This window comes from Zingiber officinale, chromosome 7A (assembly GCF_018446385.1).
Source record: "Zingiber officinale cultivar Zhangliang chromosome 7A, Zo_v1.1, whole genome shotgun sequence".
NCBI lineage: Eukaryota > Viridiplantae > Streptophyta > Magnoliopsida > Zingiberales > Zingiberaceae > Zingiber > Zingiber officinale.
This window is the reverse complement of record NC_055998.1, coordinates 15,391,657-15,408,792: the sequence shown is the minus strand read 5'-3', so window position 1 is coordinate 15,408,792 and position 17,136 is coordinate 15,391,657. Positions and strand designations below refer to the sequence as shown.

At 42.0% G+C, this 17,136-nt stretch overlaps 1 protein-coding gene across 4 annotated transcripts; it reads right to left on the bottom strand.

Annotated features, from left to right (window-relative positions):
- Positions 1–82: 82 nt before the first annotated feature.
- On the bottom strand, positions 83–5,807 carry LOC122001027 (aldehyde dehydrogenase family 3 member H1-like). 4 transcript variants are annotated; one of them, XM_042555582.1, is made up of 12 exons: positions 5,791–5,807; positions 5,544–5,593; positions 5,070–5,312; positions 3,878–3,946; positions 3,691–3,787; positions 1,946–2,152; positions 1,655–1,770; positions 1,435–1,539; positions 1,183–1,355; positions 1,011–1,101; positions 688–837; positions 83–528 (listed from the first exon to the last, which is right to left on the bottom strand). In XM_042555582.1, the coding sequence occupies exons 2-12, from the start codon at positions 5,589–5,591 to the stop codon at positions 289–291; spliced, it is 1,539 nt and encodes a 512-aa protein (XP_042411516.1). In that variant the 5' UTR covers positions 5,592–5,593; positions 5,791–5,807; the 3' UTR covers positions 83–288. The 4 variants fall into 4 exon arrangements, with proteins under 4 accessions (XP_042411516.1, XP_042411518.1, XP_042411517.1 ...); XM_042555584.1 differs by having other exon boundaries at positions 5,550–5,593; XM_042555583.1 differs by lacking the exon at positions 5,791–5,807 and having other exon boundaries at positions 5,550–5,675.
- Between the last annotated feature and the right edge of the window lie 11,329 nt (positions 5,808–17,136).

Here is a 17,136-nt window from a genome sequence, read left to right as displayed (position 1 = left end):
ATTTTAACAGTTAAAACCCTGCCGATCGTATTTTCTACATTTTTATTTTTATTTTTATTTAAAAAAAAACAAATAGTTCTCGGTCATCAATTCATCCAGTAGCTTATTTATAGAAATCTCATGCAGTTCTTAAATCACAACCTACTAGAAAGAAAATTCGATCCACTTGGATATACAAAGTTCAAATGTCTCGTCTTCTTATTAAAGTATCACACCGGTGGCTTTACATATCGTCCCAATTCCTAATCCAATCTCAAACAAAGTATGAGACATTGTGCAACCAAAATCCTAATCTCTTGGCCATCCAATTAAAGCGAGAAGAAGAGCTATGAAGCTACCATTGATCAGTCCCCTCAGAATCTTCTGCTTCTGTTGTGTGTATGGAGGGTATCTAGCAGAGGCTTCCCCAGCAAAGCTACGAGACAACACAGCCTTTTTGTGACTAAATGTGTCAAATGAAAATTTTCCATGGTAAGCGCCTATGCCACTCTCGCCTACACCACCGAATGGCAAATGCGGATTCGCAAACTGCACGAATGGAAACACATTTCGATTTCAGTGAGAACTGCAACGCATTTTCTACTAATTCAGTTTGCTAATTAGTCAATCTTATGCTAACCATAGCAGTAAATTGAAGAAACAGAGGTGCATAGAATATGAATTTAATGGCAATATATGAGAACTTACATGTAGGCCGGTGTCATTGATGAGAATGCCACCTGCAGATACAGTTTGGACAAATTTCTCTTCTAACTTCTTGTCTTTCGTGAAAAGATAGGCTGCAAGAGGCTTTTCCTTTGATTGGATAAAATCAAAACACTGTTCTATTTTCTCAAACTGTGTAAAGAAGAACATAATGGTTATCAGAAACTATCTATGAAACAACAACCCTGAACAGTTGGGATTTGTGACTTGTTATCGTTGCTGTATTATATCTACTGGATTTCCAACAAAAGTGAGAAAGAATCATTGAAGTATATAAGATCGTTAAAGTATACAGGGCCTCTTACAGTGATAATTGGAAGCAAAGGACCAAATATTTCTTCATCCATCATCATTGTATCATGTGGAACATCTAACAAGAGGGTAGGAGCAATCTTCCTGCGAGGAAATATGAGGGAGTTAAGAGGTAAAAATTCTATCTAGTTGTGGTATTAAAATAATACAATTTTGATTTCATACAGGCGTTTTTCATCCCATTGACCTCCATAGATTATTGTGCCAGAAACATTTTGGTCATTTAAAAGATTTGTCAAGCGTGAGAAATGCTTATCATTGACAACGCGAGACAAATCTGCTGATTCCAATGGATCCTTCCCGTAGAATTTATCCAAAGTTATCTTTAGAGCATCTACCTGTTATCAAACATAGAATTTAAAAGATCAGGAGAGACAAATACAAGCTACCGATACATTTCTTCCCTGAAGAATTTACCAGTGTTTTTGCAAATGCTTTTGTTGTCAGAATATAATCTGGAGCAATACAAGCTTGTCCATTGTTAGATCCCCACTTGCCCACTGCGATTCTCTTTGCTGTGACCTGAATGATTAAAAAATGGTTATCGAAGTTTGAATAGATAAGGAAGAAAATCTAGATTGGTTTGGAGAAAATTTACTGTTACAAATGTTTTATGAAGAAAATAAAGCATAAGTACTTTAATGTTGACGTTTGAATCCACAATAACGGGAGATTTCCCTCCAAGCTCCAAGGTTACTGGTGTTAGATGCTTTGCAGCAGCCACCATCACAATGCGTCCCACGTTTTTGCTACCTGTGATTGTGAAGCATATTCAGTCAAACTACATGAGTCAACTCTTTGATGTCAAAAATGACATCTACTTCAACAATTTTAAGAAATAAAGTATCAATTAGGTGGTTGTAACGAGTGCACATAGTAAATTGTTTGAAAGATAACTGATAGAGAGTATGTCATAACAAGTCAAAACCTGTATAAAATATTTTATCCCACTTTTGCTCAAGAAGTACTGTTGTTTCACTGATGGAACCCTCGACGACTTTTATGCAAGAATTATCGACATACGTTGGTAAAACCTTTGCAAAAAGAGATGATGTGGCCGGGGAAACTTCTGATGGTTTCAGAGCAACAGCATTGCCTGCTGCTATGGCTCCAATCACTGGGTCAATAGACAGCACTGTAAGAAGAGAAAAAACAAACTGTTATTGCTCTTACTATGTAGAAGATCTAAAAGAGAAAATTGGAGAACTAACAACGGAATTCTGACACATAATTCCATTTTCCCATCAATGTAGGACCAACATGTGTCAAGTTAACTACACAGAAGCAATGCTCTAATGGTGAATAACTACTTCTAACAAAAGCAATTATAAGAGACACTTCGAACCCCAATAAAAAAGAAACACTATTATAGTGGACATGTTAGTCCCAACGTCCTTACGAGAGTATAATAGCATTCTTAGAACTCGGTCCAAGGCACTATTAAAGACCCAAAGTTGTTAAATGATGACAATATCTTATGAGTTACTTGCCTTGAGAAAGTAAAATTCTAGACTTTTTATGATATGTAAGCTGGTTATGTATATAGGATATCAAGTATTTCCCTCAAGATATATATCAACAGAAAAACAGTAAAATCATTGATTGAATTGCACTTGTACATCTGTGCAAGAAATGACTGCAAGTATGACAGATAAACTTCGTTTGATGTGCTCAGAAAAGGTCCTTACATACGATGAAACCAAGCAAGACAAAATTCAATCATTTGGTGCAATCTACATAAGTTATTGTGCTCTTGTTCCTTATTATGTGTCTGAAGTTTGATGTGCTCAGAAAAGGTCCTTACATACAATGAAACCAAGCAAGACAAAATTCAATCATTTGGTGCAATCTACATAAGTTATTGTGCTCTTGTTCCTTATTATGTGTCTGTAGTGTAGAAGAGACTTAGATATATTTTATCGGAGGATATAAACAATTATCACTGTTGAAAATTTTCATTATTAGATAATTATAGATATAATTGCCATGTTATAGTGATACTGCATCTCAGGACTACAAATTTCTTCAATGACGAGCTAATAGAAAAAATTTCTTGGCACCAATTCCCTATGAATTTGCTACTTATTCAACGCACTAAACACATTAAATTATTGTTTTCTTTCACATGCCAGAGTAGTATTCAGCAATATATTAAAAGTTATCCATTGTCGTGTATAGTAAGGCCCATTATTTAAGGTACAAAAAGGTGAGATCTTACAAAGAGTGTCAAATCACCAGAAGCATTTGTATATATTTACCGTCGGGAACATGCTCATCTTTTTTTCATATTCCCAATATGAAAATTAACAATGATTTTTCTATCAAACAAGTAGACAAGAAGGAATTTCATAGTGCATTTTGCTAGTGGATTATTTCCAAAGGAAGATCAGCTAAATAGGAAACAAAATGAAACCAAGGAATGAATAAAAAAAAGAACTATTAGTCATTATTCTGTTGGATTGCAATGGATCTCAATCACCATAAGAGCAGCAACTAGCAGAACATATTAAGAAAACTTTAACATAGTTCTACAAAAAAAAATTAGATATTCTCAGTCCTTAGGAATAAACTATAATTATAATTTAACCATAAGAATAAAGAAACTAGTTATCCTGCAACTAACAAGCCAATTTGTTCTCACAAATATCTATTTAACAGTAAAGCTCCACTTACAGAATGGATAGTTCCAAGCTGAAATGATCAATGCAATGCCTAAGGGCTCTGGAAGAATTACAGCTGATGATGGAAAAGTGGTAATGGATGCTGGTACCTGAACAAAAATTAGATACCTGGATATTAAAAGGCTAATTTTAGGAAATAACATACAATTATAATTTAGTATTTTGGGCATTAAGGATACCTTTTCAGGTTTCATCCAGCGTTTCAATTCTTTTAGGGCAAATGTACATGATGCTTTTGCCAGTGAAATCTGCATCATCAACAACAGTCATGCATAACAACTTTTTTTTTGAGATAACTGGCAAGCAGAAAGGAAACGTGGAATAAAGATAATCAAATTACCCCAATACATTGGAGGATATAAATATACCTTTGGAGGACTGACACTACAACAGCTTAAGGTAAATGATGCAAGATCTTAATTATTCTCAGACTACAAGTTAACAATATATTGCCACCAATGGAAGAACCGCAAAGAGCATTCTTTCCAGCATATTCAGTACAGAAACTAGCCTTTCCAAAATCTTCATATAGGAACATGTCTGGCATGGAGAGATAAACAGAATTATCATTGCCATGTGCTGTGCAAAATTTTCTTTTCTCACTAAGAACTCTAACTCTAATCATCTTCCGCTCAATACAAGAAGGTTGCTGAGTTGATATCCTGGGCAATGATAAATTTAGTATATTATCATCCCCTGTTACTATAAGTTAGCACTACAAGGATTACACATGCAAGAAAAATCTAGAGTTCATATCCTGCAGAGTTAATCAGGACCAAACTCTTCCATCTACAAGAATCTCTAATCATCTTTTGGCTCTATAATAATATAAGAAAGAACTCTTGAGTTGATATTCTGGCTATTATGTATATACTATCATCTCCTATTACTATTAAATACCATTACAAGAACTACACATGAAATTGGCACTTAATCAGAATTAAACCCTTGCATCTGCAAGATTTTGACCTAGATTACTTCTTGAACAGTCATTATAGATGACATTAGTGATAATAACCAAAATTTTGAATCTCCAAAATCAAGAACATCAAAAGACTAGTACAATAAATTCTCAGCCGCACTTCTTCACAGAAATCAAAGGAGCCCTTTTCCTAATCATATCAAAGAGACCCTACTAGATTGTACAGCAAGCCGCTGGGCCAATTTCACAAGTTCAAGCATTTAATGCTATTCGCAGGAAAAGTTTAGGTTTGGTCGCTGTAGTAATTCCTAGCACAGGAAAAAGAATCACACGACATCACAATTAAGTCCTGCAAGAAAAGCACGATCGACATCGAATGCCCCAACTTTACAGCGATCTGTCCAACAAAAGGGGTCATAGTAACGGAGACAGATAAAGATTTGGGGGACCTCATGTAGGAAGGACTCCATCTGGGGCTTGGCGAGATCGTCGTGGAGGGCCGCCATGATATCCGCCTCCTTTTCCTCAATCATCCTCGCTATGCCCTTCAGCTGCGCGGCTCTCCACTCGTAGCTCCGCGTCCTCCCGGAGTCAAAGCTCCTCCTGAGCTCCGCGGTCAGTTCGGCCGCCCTGGCGCCGTCGAAGGCTCCTCCCTCCATCTTCTCGCCTCCGTCGATATGTGCCGATCCACCCTAAAAACTCCAAATTCAACGAGCCTGAGGCGACGATAGCCAGAAGCCAGACCAAATTGGAATTCTTTTATAGCAAAACGACTGGGCCGAAGAACTGATGGCATCGAGTAAAAGGTAAATTTTTGCAAAGAAAAAAAAATTGATTTTTTTTTTTTTTTTTGTCAATTTCAAAGGCGACGATAAATCCGATGGAGACAACTCTATCTGATTGTTTATGGTTTAGGCGCCAACCCTAACCTTGTAGTCCTCACCCAACTTGGTCTCCGAGCCTTCTTTCATTACTGCGAAAACATTTCTTTCCTAAATACACACAAAAAGAAGGAAGAAAATTGTAACGATAAATTGCCAAAGAAAAGAACTTGCTTGATTAAGATATTGAAATGCCTCCCTCGTACTGGCCACTTGCAATTAGTAATTATTTATGGTTTACTTTTTTGGTGTTGGTTTAGAAACAGATTGACGGAGGCAGCTTTGCCACTTGATTAAGATATTGAAGTTGCGACGTGGAAGGAGTAAGATGGAGGAGATCGAGTTGCATACCGACAAAATTTGACAGATGCGAGAGTGATAACGACGATGCAACGTTCACGTTCTTGTCGAGATTCAACCACAAAGGCTCAGAGTGCGATTGGACTTGATCAGTCGCGATCGATCGTTTGAGTGTCGATCCAACTCTAGCACAGCATGAATCATGTCCTCTCTATCTTGATTGTTTATCTACTCATCAATGACGATGGCGATGTGGAGCTACATTGGAAAATCCTTAGTACCAAACAACTACCGCCAACCATGGATGGTGGTTTGCTTGTGATAAACTTTGTTATTATCCACTCATTTTGAATAAGGATGTAGATTTATTTGATAATCGTTTAAAATAAATTAAATTTTGAAATAATTGTTTAAGTTTGATTTAATTTTTTTTTTAATGATTTTGAGCTTATTTGAAAAATATATATCCGATATCTTAATAATTTTTTTTTAGTGTTGGTCTCATAAATTAGTCCGGATCCTCTGTCCCAAATTTTCTCTGTCCCCATGTCTCACTACCGATCGGACGGTCCAGATTACATCTCAAGGATGCCTTACACATCACAAGGATACTGCACACATCTTAAAGATGTCATGATGCCTTGAGATGTAATATGAACCGTCTGATCGGTAATGGGACATGGGGACAGAAAAGATTCAGGACAGAGGATCCGAACTACTCATAAATATAGAAAAGTAAATATAGATACATAATTGTTAAGTATATGATAAAATAAATCATAGATCATCATGATTATTACGTCAAAAATATTATATGTCCATCATCTACCCGAGGACATTAACAATAAGACGGATCATTCTAAAATTAATCGGCTTAAATTCAATATACAAGGTCAACTAAAAATTAAAAAATTAAAATATCTATGCCAATCTACTTAGTGGACTAAGAAACAAAATTATTGAAAGAATCAATAAATTTAATAGCGTATTGAAGTTTATTTCTATTAACGACGTGTCTCTTCCCAATTAGATGGTTTCGTAAGGGGATTACTCAAAATAAATAAGAGTAAGATTTGAAAGCTATCAACAAAGTGAGATAATTAGATATTTTAAGGGGATGAAGAGAGATCGACACTGTTGCAAATTGAGATAAGAGAAAGACTTTCGTGTCATTTTTTACATGACCTTTTTTATTTTAGTTTTTTTTTTTCACTTTCATATAAAAACCAAAATTAATATTCTTATCAGATATTATCTTTAAAATCAAATATTTTAATTAATAATAGTGGCCGAGTTCAAGCCCAAATTATGCCAAAATCGGACCGAAATCAATCTCTAAGCCATGAGTCTGTGTTTGAGTTGGACCAAACACAACTTAAATCAAGTCGAGCCGACCTAATGCATATGGGGCTAGTTGAATTGGCCACTTTAATAATTACTCGAACTCTTAAACCCTTAGGTTATTGAAATTTCTTTGGAGCACGATTTTTTAGATGGAAAATCATCAAAACAAAAGGGAAAAAAAAACGCCTCTTCACGATGTTCTGGCTACATGTGCTGTTTCATTGCCGTCTAAACTATCGGTTAGTAATCCAGGGACGTCAGGCAACCGTAAAAAGTCTACGAGTTGACATTTCAAGTTTTGACATTGTCACTGTAATATATGTATTAGCCAAGGATCATTAGGTCGTTTCGTTTTTTTTTTTAATTTAATTTGGAGGAAAAACTTATTTTATCATAGCTTTTTTACTAAGGTGACGTTTGGTTTAGAGGTTTAGAGGTTTAGGAATGAGGGAATGAATTCATTCCCAAACTTTATATTTGGTTGATGGAAATTGAATCAAGATTTTGGAATGAAACAAAAAAATTTAGGTATGGATGAAACTCACTTCCTCCCTTGGATTTCGATAGAATGAGAATAAAAATTAAGTTTTGGACAAAAATACCTTTAGTATATTGGTTCAATTTTTCTTTAATTTCACTCTCTCTCCTTGTTTGCTCTCAGCATACTTTCTCTCTCCTCATTCTATCATCACATTTTCTCTCTCAACATTTTCTTTCTCCTCATTTTCTCTCATCACACATTCTCTATTATTTTCTCTCTGTATTTTCTCTCATCACACACACTCTCTCATTATTTTCTCTCTCTTCATTCTCTCCTTATTTTCTCATCATTCTTTCTCTCTCGTCAATCTCTCTTACCATACTTTCTCTATATTTTATCTCATCACACTTTCTCTCTCTTCATTTTCTTCCATCACACACTCTCTCCTCATTCTCTCTCATCACACATTCTTTACCATTTTCTCTTCGTATTCTCTCTCATCATACACACTCTCTCATTATTTTCTTTCTCTTCATTCTCTCCTCATTTTTTCATCATACTTTCTCTCTCATCATACTTTCTCTCTTACCATACTCTCTCCATATTTTCTCTCATCATACTTTCTCACTCTTCATTCTCTTCCATCACACACTCTCTCTCCTCATTTTCTCTCATCCTACTTTCCCTCTCTTCATTTTTTCCCATCACACTTTCTCTCTCATTATATTTTATCATCATACTTTCTCTTCTCAATCTCCCATTTTCTCTCATCACACTTTCTCTCTCTTTATTTTTCACATCACTCTTTCTCTCTCAACATACTTTCTCTCTCATCATACTTTTTCTCTTCTCAATCTCTCTTATCACACTCTCTCTCCTCATTTTCTCTCATCACACTTTTCCTATTTTCATTTTTCCCATCACATTTTCTCTATCATCACACTTTCTCTCTCATCATTCTCTCTCATCACATGTTTCTCTCACATTCAACTTTATCTTCCATCTAATTTTTTCTCTTATTTTCCTCTAAGGGTAAAAAAGAAAATTTAGGTTCATTCCTACTGAAAATTTTCAACTAATCATACATTATTTTTAAAAATGATACCCAAGCTCATACTCATTCCCATTCCACAATACTATGAGGTGGTGTTTGGTTAAATGATGAGTATGACTATGGGTATGAGGTTGATAGTAATGTGTAATGAGAATGTAAATGAAACCCACCTAATTATATGGGTTTGGTTGATTCCCATTGATCCGGCAGTAAGGACGAGGGACCCCCTTTGTGGGGAGCCAATGACACGTGAAGGTCAGAAGTCAAAAGGGTCAGCATGAGGTCCATCCGATCGGAGAAGGGTCGGGTCAACCGGCCGAACGGGTCCGGGCGGAATCAAAGACAAACTGACGGGGAGTCGGGTTTCCGACGCTCATGGTGAAGAGGGTCGCCGGGCCGAGCGGGTAGCCCGCTCGGCCGAGGCGTGAAGCATCAATGCTGTGAAGGAACACTCTTAGCCGAGCACGCGATGGAGTGAAATCTTCCCGGTCGGACCGATGCCTGCCGAGCGGATGGACGCTCGGCTCGGGGAAAAAAGAGACAAGGACAAGGGAACATTGGGGAACATCTTCTGACAACAGGCATGTTCGACGACCAAGCCATACGCAGAATCCTACGACGGAAGGTTCTGTTGTCCCATCAGAGAGGTGCTCGGACTGTAGCAGTATGGTGTCAGGCATGCTCCTCTGGTAAGCCCATACAAAGGTATGGTAAAGGACACATGTACGCCTCGGTAGGTGTGCATAAGCCTCCCCACAGCTCTATATAAGAGCCCTCAGACTTCGCTGGAGGTACGCGATCTCTCATCTTTGGAGCCACTTCATCGTTTTCCTCTTGCCTGACTTGAGCGTCGGAGGGTCGTCGCCGGGAACCCCTTCCCGGCTCGACTTCCTTGCAGGTTCGCCAAAGATTCGTTCAGCCAGTCGAAGACAGCGGAGAGCATCACGTTCCCAGCGTCCATCCACTCATCACTCGGACAGGATCAAATTGGCGCCGTCTGTGGGAACGCACCTGCATCCGAGCGGAAGAGATGGACGAAGCTGAACGACCTCACACCGTGATTCTCTCCCAAGAGGAGCTCGATGCTCTAATCGAGGCAAGAGCAGCTAGGCTCGTGGATCAACAGAAACAGAAGGCGCAAGCCGAGCGACTAAAGCAACAAGCGACGTCAGCGTCAGGAGGCCGATCGGCATCCAAGGAGAAGCATCGCCTGCCCCGATTCCATTTCATCGGGCCCTATTCAGTACGCCTCTTGAAGTCGCACCAGTTAACCTTGATCGAGGATCTTCATCTGACGAGGAGCGAGCCAAGGCGTCCGTCCGTCTGATGGCATACCGGCAGAGAATGAAGCATAACTACAATCGGCGCGTGATCCCTAGAGCATTCCAGGTCGGCGACCTAGTGTGGAAGAAAGTAAAGCCGATCGGGGACGTTGTTAAGCTGGAGGCTCCTTGGGCGGGCCCCTTCAAAGTCATCGAAAAGCTCCGCTCAGGTGCCTATTATTTGGAGGATAAAGACGGACGACAGCTGGATCGACTGTGGAGCGCAAATCATCTCCAGTCGTACCGAGCTGGGTGAGAGGTGCGCCGATGTAATTCATTTTATGTATGTCTTGGTCGCCTATGTCCTTTTAATGCAGGAAGCAAAGTGATAAAACGCATTTGGCATTATTCGCCGAACGGCTGACTACACGAAGACCCTGTGCCGCTCGGCAGGGCGTATATCATCCGTGTTGAAATTAGCCTTGAAGACCGTCGAGCTCCGACGTTAAATATCGAGAGTCGTACCGGCGACTATAAACCCTCTGGCCGGAAGACCGTCGAGCTCCGACGTTAAATATCGAGAGTCGAATCGGCGACTATAAACCCTCCGGCCGAAAGACCGTCGAGCTCCGACGTTAAATATCGAGAGTCGGACCGGCGACTATAAACCCTCCGGCCGAAAGACCGTCGAGCTCCGACGTTAAATATCGAGAGTCGAACCAGCGACTATAAACCCTTCGGCCGGAAGACTATCGAGCTCCGACGTTAAATTTCGAGAGTCGAACCAGCGACTATAAACCCTCCGGCCGGAAGACCGTCGAGCTCCGATGTTAAATATCGAGAGTCGAACCAGCGACTATAAACCCTCCGGCCGGAAGACCGTTGAGCTCCGACGTTAAATATCGAGAGTCGAACCGGCGACTATAAACCCTCCGGTCGGAAGATCGTCGAGCTCCGACGTTAAATATCGAGAGTCGGACCGGCGACTATAAACCCTCCGACCGGAAGTAATGATGTTTAGCGGTAATTCTAGTTAAAGCTATGCATGTATTCAACTAAGCGGGTCCGGCTGACCAAGTGTGCAAGCGGGCGGGTTACCAAGAGTACCCCGTAAACACCTAGCAAAAATCCCATTTGCGAGATGAAATATATTCAGCCAAGCGGCCTAGCTATACAAAATACTTCGCGAAAAATCCCGTTCAAACACAAGAGAGGCGGGATGAGAGGCGAATAACGAGGAGAAGTGAAGGAACGTGAACGATGGTAGTTGGTGAGCCGAGCGGACAGCACGCGTATTGATTAGCAAAAGAAAAAGCAAGCAAGAGGATAGCATATCATTAGAGGCCGTTAAGGCCGATTGGAGTGGTTACAAAATGCCTTCATTCCAGGAAATCATAAAGGTCCTTTGGGATGGTGCTGAGGAGCGTCGCTTGGTCTTGGGCCGGGATGAGGACAAAGTCGGGAAGCTGACCCTTGGACTTCAGGTAGGTTGTTGTGGCAGTCATAGCAAGCTCAAAGGCAGTGTACATCCGTTCGCAGACTTTCTCCCAGAATTCGTCCGAACGGATGTAATTTAGCCTCAAGGCGGCGACCCGACTTGGCTCAGCCTCCTGGTATTCCTTGAGGGCCGCTCGGGAAGCATCGGCTGTTGCCTAGTGTTCTTGCAAGGCAGCCTCAAGCTTCGTCACCTCATCCAATCGGGCCGCCTTCTCGCCGGCCAGCTGCTCCGTCAGCTCCTTAACCTGTTGCTCCAGGCCTCGAGCCTCGACATTTTTCTTCTCTAGATCGGCGATAGCCGTTTTCTTCCGATCGGTTGCCAGACTTATTTTTCGGTCCAGTGATTTGACTTGTCGTTCGAGTTCGGCTAGAGTTTGGGCCTGGTAGACCGTTTTCTTTTGCTCAGCCGCCAACAGATCTTGGGTCTTCTTGAGCTCTTTCTGCAGCTCGGCGTATGAAGGACCTTGGGAGGGCGCGCCGCCCGAACTCCTTAGCCTCTTTAACTCTTCGTCCACCATGGCCAGACGATTGGAGATAGCGATCTCCTCTACCCATCTCTGACATAAATAAAATCATTAATAGCCGATCGAAGAAAGCACGTAGAAGACCAAAGAAAACATAGTTACCCCAGTGGCCTGCTGCATATGGCTATTGGCCAGATTGCCGAGTGGAATCATCGCGACACGTGCCCGAGCGTCGGCCCACATCTTGGCTAAGGGCCCCTTCATGGTGATCATGTGCTCAGGCGCGGTTGGCTGATCGGACTCGGGCATCAACTCTTCGGTGGGGAGATGCAGGGAGACCCTGATGGTACGGAGCCGACCGGGAGTCGTCTGAGCGGAAGTTGGGGAAGGATCGGAGGCCGGTGCAAAAAACTGGGACAAAATAGCCGAGCGTTGGACTCGGCGGGGAGAGGGCGGAAGGGCGCTGACAGGTATGGCCTCGAGGGGGTCCGCGGACGCGTCCAGTTGGGATGGGGTCCGATCGGACGAGATCGCCTCCACCGCTGGGGCTTTGCCGCGAGAATCGGCGGTGGTCCGTTCGGACGGCTGGACCGCGGAAGTGGCCGATCGAAGTGGTGTCTCCGTTCGGCGCCTCTTTTGTCGGAGAGGGCGCTCTTCCTCCTGAGCGGAGCCTTCCTCCTGAACTGTTGGTCCCCTGCTGGGGGTGGCACCTCTTGCCACATCCCGGGGAGAGGCTTGAGTGGCCGACTCCTCGTGGGTCTCGCTCTCCCCTTCGTGTGAGCCGACCGGCTCAATGCCACGCAACTCCATCTCCTTGGCAGCTGCGGCCTCGAGCGCCGCCGCTTTCCTCTTCAAAATCCCGACCATCACGGACTCCATGACAATGTCTGCTGCAAAGGAAAAAGGAGAAAATCAGTTAGCAATCAAGGCGAATGCACAAGTAAAATTCTTACCGAAGCTGCTCGGGAGGGGAGTCCGGATCGGACTCAGACCAAATGTGTACATCACCCCTTCGGGTAAGAATTTGTTGATGTCGAACTTCAGACCGGCTAGCATGTTGGCAGCGTGAAGATAGTCCGGTCGGGTCTTGAACCTCTTTAGCTCAGGGGAGGTTGGCAGTCCGACCTGCCACTGGGTTCGGAAGGAGGCCCATTCGGGAAGACGAAGATAGAAATAGTACTCTTTCCAATGTTTATTGGAAGAGGGCAGTTTATTAAAGAAGACTAAACCAGGCCGAGCCTGGAACATATAAGTACCTAGCTCGGACTGTTTAGGATAATAAAAATAGTAGAAGACCTCCGGTTGGAGGGGAATGTTGTGGATTCTGAACAAGACAACAACGCCGCATAAAAGGCGGAAGGTGTTAGGGACTAAGCTTCCGAGTGGAATACCAAAAAAATTACAGACTTCTACGATAAAGGGATGGAGTGGAAATCGCAAACCGACTATGAATTGGTCGCAGAAAACACAGATAGCTCCGCGCGGCGGTTTGTGTGGCCGAGTGGAGGGGGAGGGTAAGATAAGTTCAAAGTCAGAGGGGATGTCAAAATTTTCCATCAAAATCTCGACGTCGCGCTGATCGAAGCGCGACTCCATGGTGGTATACCACGGGCCGAGGGCTGGGTCTTGAGGTTGAGAAGAGCTAGCCATAAGCCGAGCGGGAAAAGGAGCAAGAGATGGACGAAAGGGCAAAAAGCTTAAGAGAGGGGACCAAATCGTAACCAGGAGACGAGAACGCGAAGAGAAGAAGAAAGCACGAGGAAAAACAAGAAATGAAAACAAGATCGCAGAAGGACCTTACGGAAGCAGACGAAGATCGAAGGAAGAATGCGAGAGGTCGCCGGAAGAAGCAGCAGCAGGATCACCGGAGCAGGAACGGCAGGGAAAACTTCTGGGCACGCGAAAGCAGAAATGCGGCGGAGGAAGAAGGCGAAAGCTTTATAGGGTTGGGCCCGAACGGCCTTAGCCGTCGGATGAAGGTCGCAAAAACCAAGGACTCTATCGGGCCGTCCATTTCAAACCGCCTCGGTCTCGTCGCCCGCGACACCGCCGCCGTACGATGACGGCAGCAGCGCCACGTGGCATTCGGCCACTGGAGTACATTTAATGAGCGCCTTCATGAGGCACAAAGCGCATGCCCGGCCTTAATGTCGAAGATTGGCGCAAATTTCAAAGAGAACCGAGGAATGTTGGCGTTGACTAAGGTCATAGCTACCCCCGTGGGGTTCGAGCGGAGGATAGTTTCACAGAGACGTCGCTCGGCGTGACTGGCAGTCCAGTCAGCCGTACTAATCGCCTCCTTCGACTAGACTTGAAGGGGAGGCAAGTGATCCGGCAGTAAGGATGGGGGACCCCCTTTGTGGGGAGCCAATGGCACGTGAAGGTCAGAAGTCAAAAGGGTCAACATGAGGTCCATCCGATCGGAGAAGGGTCGGGTCAACCGGCCGAACGGGTCCGGGCGGAATCAAAGACAACCCGACGGGGAGTCGGGTGTCCGACGCTCATGGTGAACAGGGTCGCCGGGCCGAGCAGGTAGCCCGCTCGGCCGAGGTGTAAAGCATCAATGCTGTGAAGGAACACTCTCAGCCGAGCACGCGATGGAGTGAAATCTTCCCAGTCAGACCGATACCTACGCCCGGTCGGACCGATGCCTGCCGAGTGGATGGACGCTCGGCTCGAGGAAAAAAGAGACAAGGACAAGGGAACATTGGGGAACATCTTCTGACAACAGGCATGTTCGACGACCAAGCCATATGCAGAATCCTACGACGGAAGGTTCTGCTGTCCCATCAGAGAGGTGCTCGGACTGTAGCAGTATGGTGTCAGGCATGCTCCTCTGGTAAGCCCATACTAAGGTATGGTAAAGGACACGTGTACGCCTCGGTAGGTGTGCATAAGCCTCCCCACAGCTCTATATAAGAGCCCTCAGACTTCGCTAGAGGTACGCGATCTCTCATCTTTGGAGTCACTTGATCGTTTTCCTCTTGCCTGACTTGAGCATCGGAGGGTCGTCGCCGGGAACCCCTTCCCGGCTCGACTTCCTTGCAGGTTCGCCGGAGATTCGTTCAGCCGGTCGAAGACAGCGGAGAGCGCCACGTTCCCAGCGTCCATCCACTCATCACTCGGACAGGATCACCCATAAATTTAGATATCATTCCCAAATTGTCATTCACAAACCCACAATTCAAACATCATTTTTTACTATCATTTCATTCCATCATTCCTAAACCCATCAACCAAACACCCCCTGATACTCATTCCCATTCCGATTCCTAAGAGAGAACCAAACAACACCTAAGTGTCCAGTGCTTCTTAATCCATTTGGACTTTTTCTTGTTAACTTTCATTTGGACTTTTTCTTGTTAACTTTTAGTTAAATTTTCGATCATCAAGTGTTCGGTCAACTTTTAACCCACTTAGACTTTTTCTTGTCAACTTCTTGTTGGACTTCCGATCATTAAGTGCTCGGTTAATTTTGACTCACTTGGATTTTCTCACTAAGGGGGTGTATTTAATCAAGAGATTGAATGACTTTCATTGACTTTTTTTTAATGATAGACTTTTGTGGAGTTGATAGATTTTTATCGACTTTTATAGAATCTCATATAGTTGTAAAAATTGTTAGAGTGTATACTAAAATTCTAACTTTTTGTATAAACATTTATTTTGAAATAAGAATCATATTGGTCAAATATCTACATTTATGTTAAGTGTAGTTGTCCATTTAATTTATATTGTAGATAACATGGTGTGTGGTGCCACACAGAAGATCATGTTATCAGTTCCTTATAAATTATAAATAGTAGCTCACAACCAAGATGGAATGAGACAAACAATTGGAGTGGTTGTAGTGTAATTTGGTATTAATTTACCTTGACTATAAAATTACACTAGTACACTATGAGTGTATTGAGCAGGACCATTTGAGGTAGTTTCTTTTTATACTGACTACATAAAAGAATAAAATCTCTGTTATTATGGAAGTGCGTACTCTTAATCATGATATAATAACAAGCACGTATACTTAATATTTATTTCTTTAATTTATCAAAGGGTGAGATTTAGTTCGTTAAATCAATAGGCCCGATAAGTTGGGAAGTGATATTATTTATATGGTGTGTTGTTGATTATAGAATGAAACTGTGTCATAGTAATCTAGGTTGATGATGTCCCCTTGAGGAGCTTATAAGGATTATCAAGTAAACCCTGTAGGTGGACTTAGTCCGACATGACAATAAGGTTGAGTGGTACTACTCTTGGAGCTAGATATTAATTAAGTGAGTTGTCAGTAACTTATTTAATTAGTGGGCATTCGATATCTTAAACATAGGGAGATTAACACACTTATGATAAGAAGGAGCCCATATTATAATATGGGATTGGTGCGGTAGTGCAATAATAACTCTTTAGTAGTATGTGTTATTATTAATAAACTTGAGTTGAGTGTTCGGGGCGAACACAGGAAGCTCAAGCTCATCGGGAGACAAAAACTAATTCCTCCTCTTGGTCCCTATTGTAGCCTCTTATTTATAAAGCCTTATATCCATTTAAAGCCAAACTTCTTACTCATCTTGTTGTGGTCGGCCAAGCCAAGCTTGGAGCCCAAGCTAGGGCCGGCCAAGCCAAAGGATGGAGCCAAGCTAGGTGGTCGACCATATAAAAATTAAAAGGGTATTTTAAAATTTAAAATATTTCCTTTTGCGGAAGCCATGGTTTTAAAAGAGAGTTTTTAAATTTTAAAATCTTTCATTTTATAGCTTTCTACAAAGGATTAAGAGAGAGGTTTGATATCTTTCCTTATTTGTAGTTAAAAGAAATATTTTAATTTTTTTTATAAAACTTTCTTTTTTGTAACCATCCACATGTTTTTAAAAGAGAGATTTTAATTTATAAAATTTTCCTTTTATAACCAACAAGAGATTTAAAAGAGAAATTTTTTTATTAAAAATTTCTTACCAGAAACAAATAAGAAAGTTTTAATTTTATGTTTAAAACTTTCATCTTTTGGAGCACATGTGTAGGGCCAGCCATGACAAGCATTAAAAGGAAGTTGTAATTTTTTGTTTTAAAACTTTCCTTTTTAGTCATTGGCAAAGAAAATAAGGAAGTTTTAATTATGTTTAAAACTTTCCTTTTTTTGCCAAGACCAAGGATTATAAAAAAGATGGAGGGGGTGCCTCATGAGATAACACATCTTCTATTCCTCTCTTTCAATCCTTTGGTGGCTGACCCT

Coding starts and splice junctions, on each gene's coding strand:
- LOC122001027 (XM_042555582.1), bottom strand. CDS start 5,591: ATGAAAGAAGGCTCGGAGACCAAGTTGGGTGAGGACTACAAGGTTAGG. Junction 5,313..5,543: donor GTGAGGACTACAAGGTTAGG/GTTGGCGCCTAA, acceptor TGGAGTTTTTAG/GGTGGATCGGCACATATCGA. Junction 838..1,010: donor CTTTGCTTCCAATTATCACT/GTAAGAGGCCCT, acceptor TTCTTTACACAG/TTTGAGAAAATAGAACAGTG.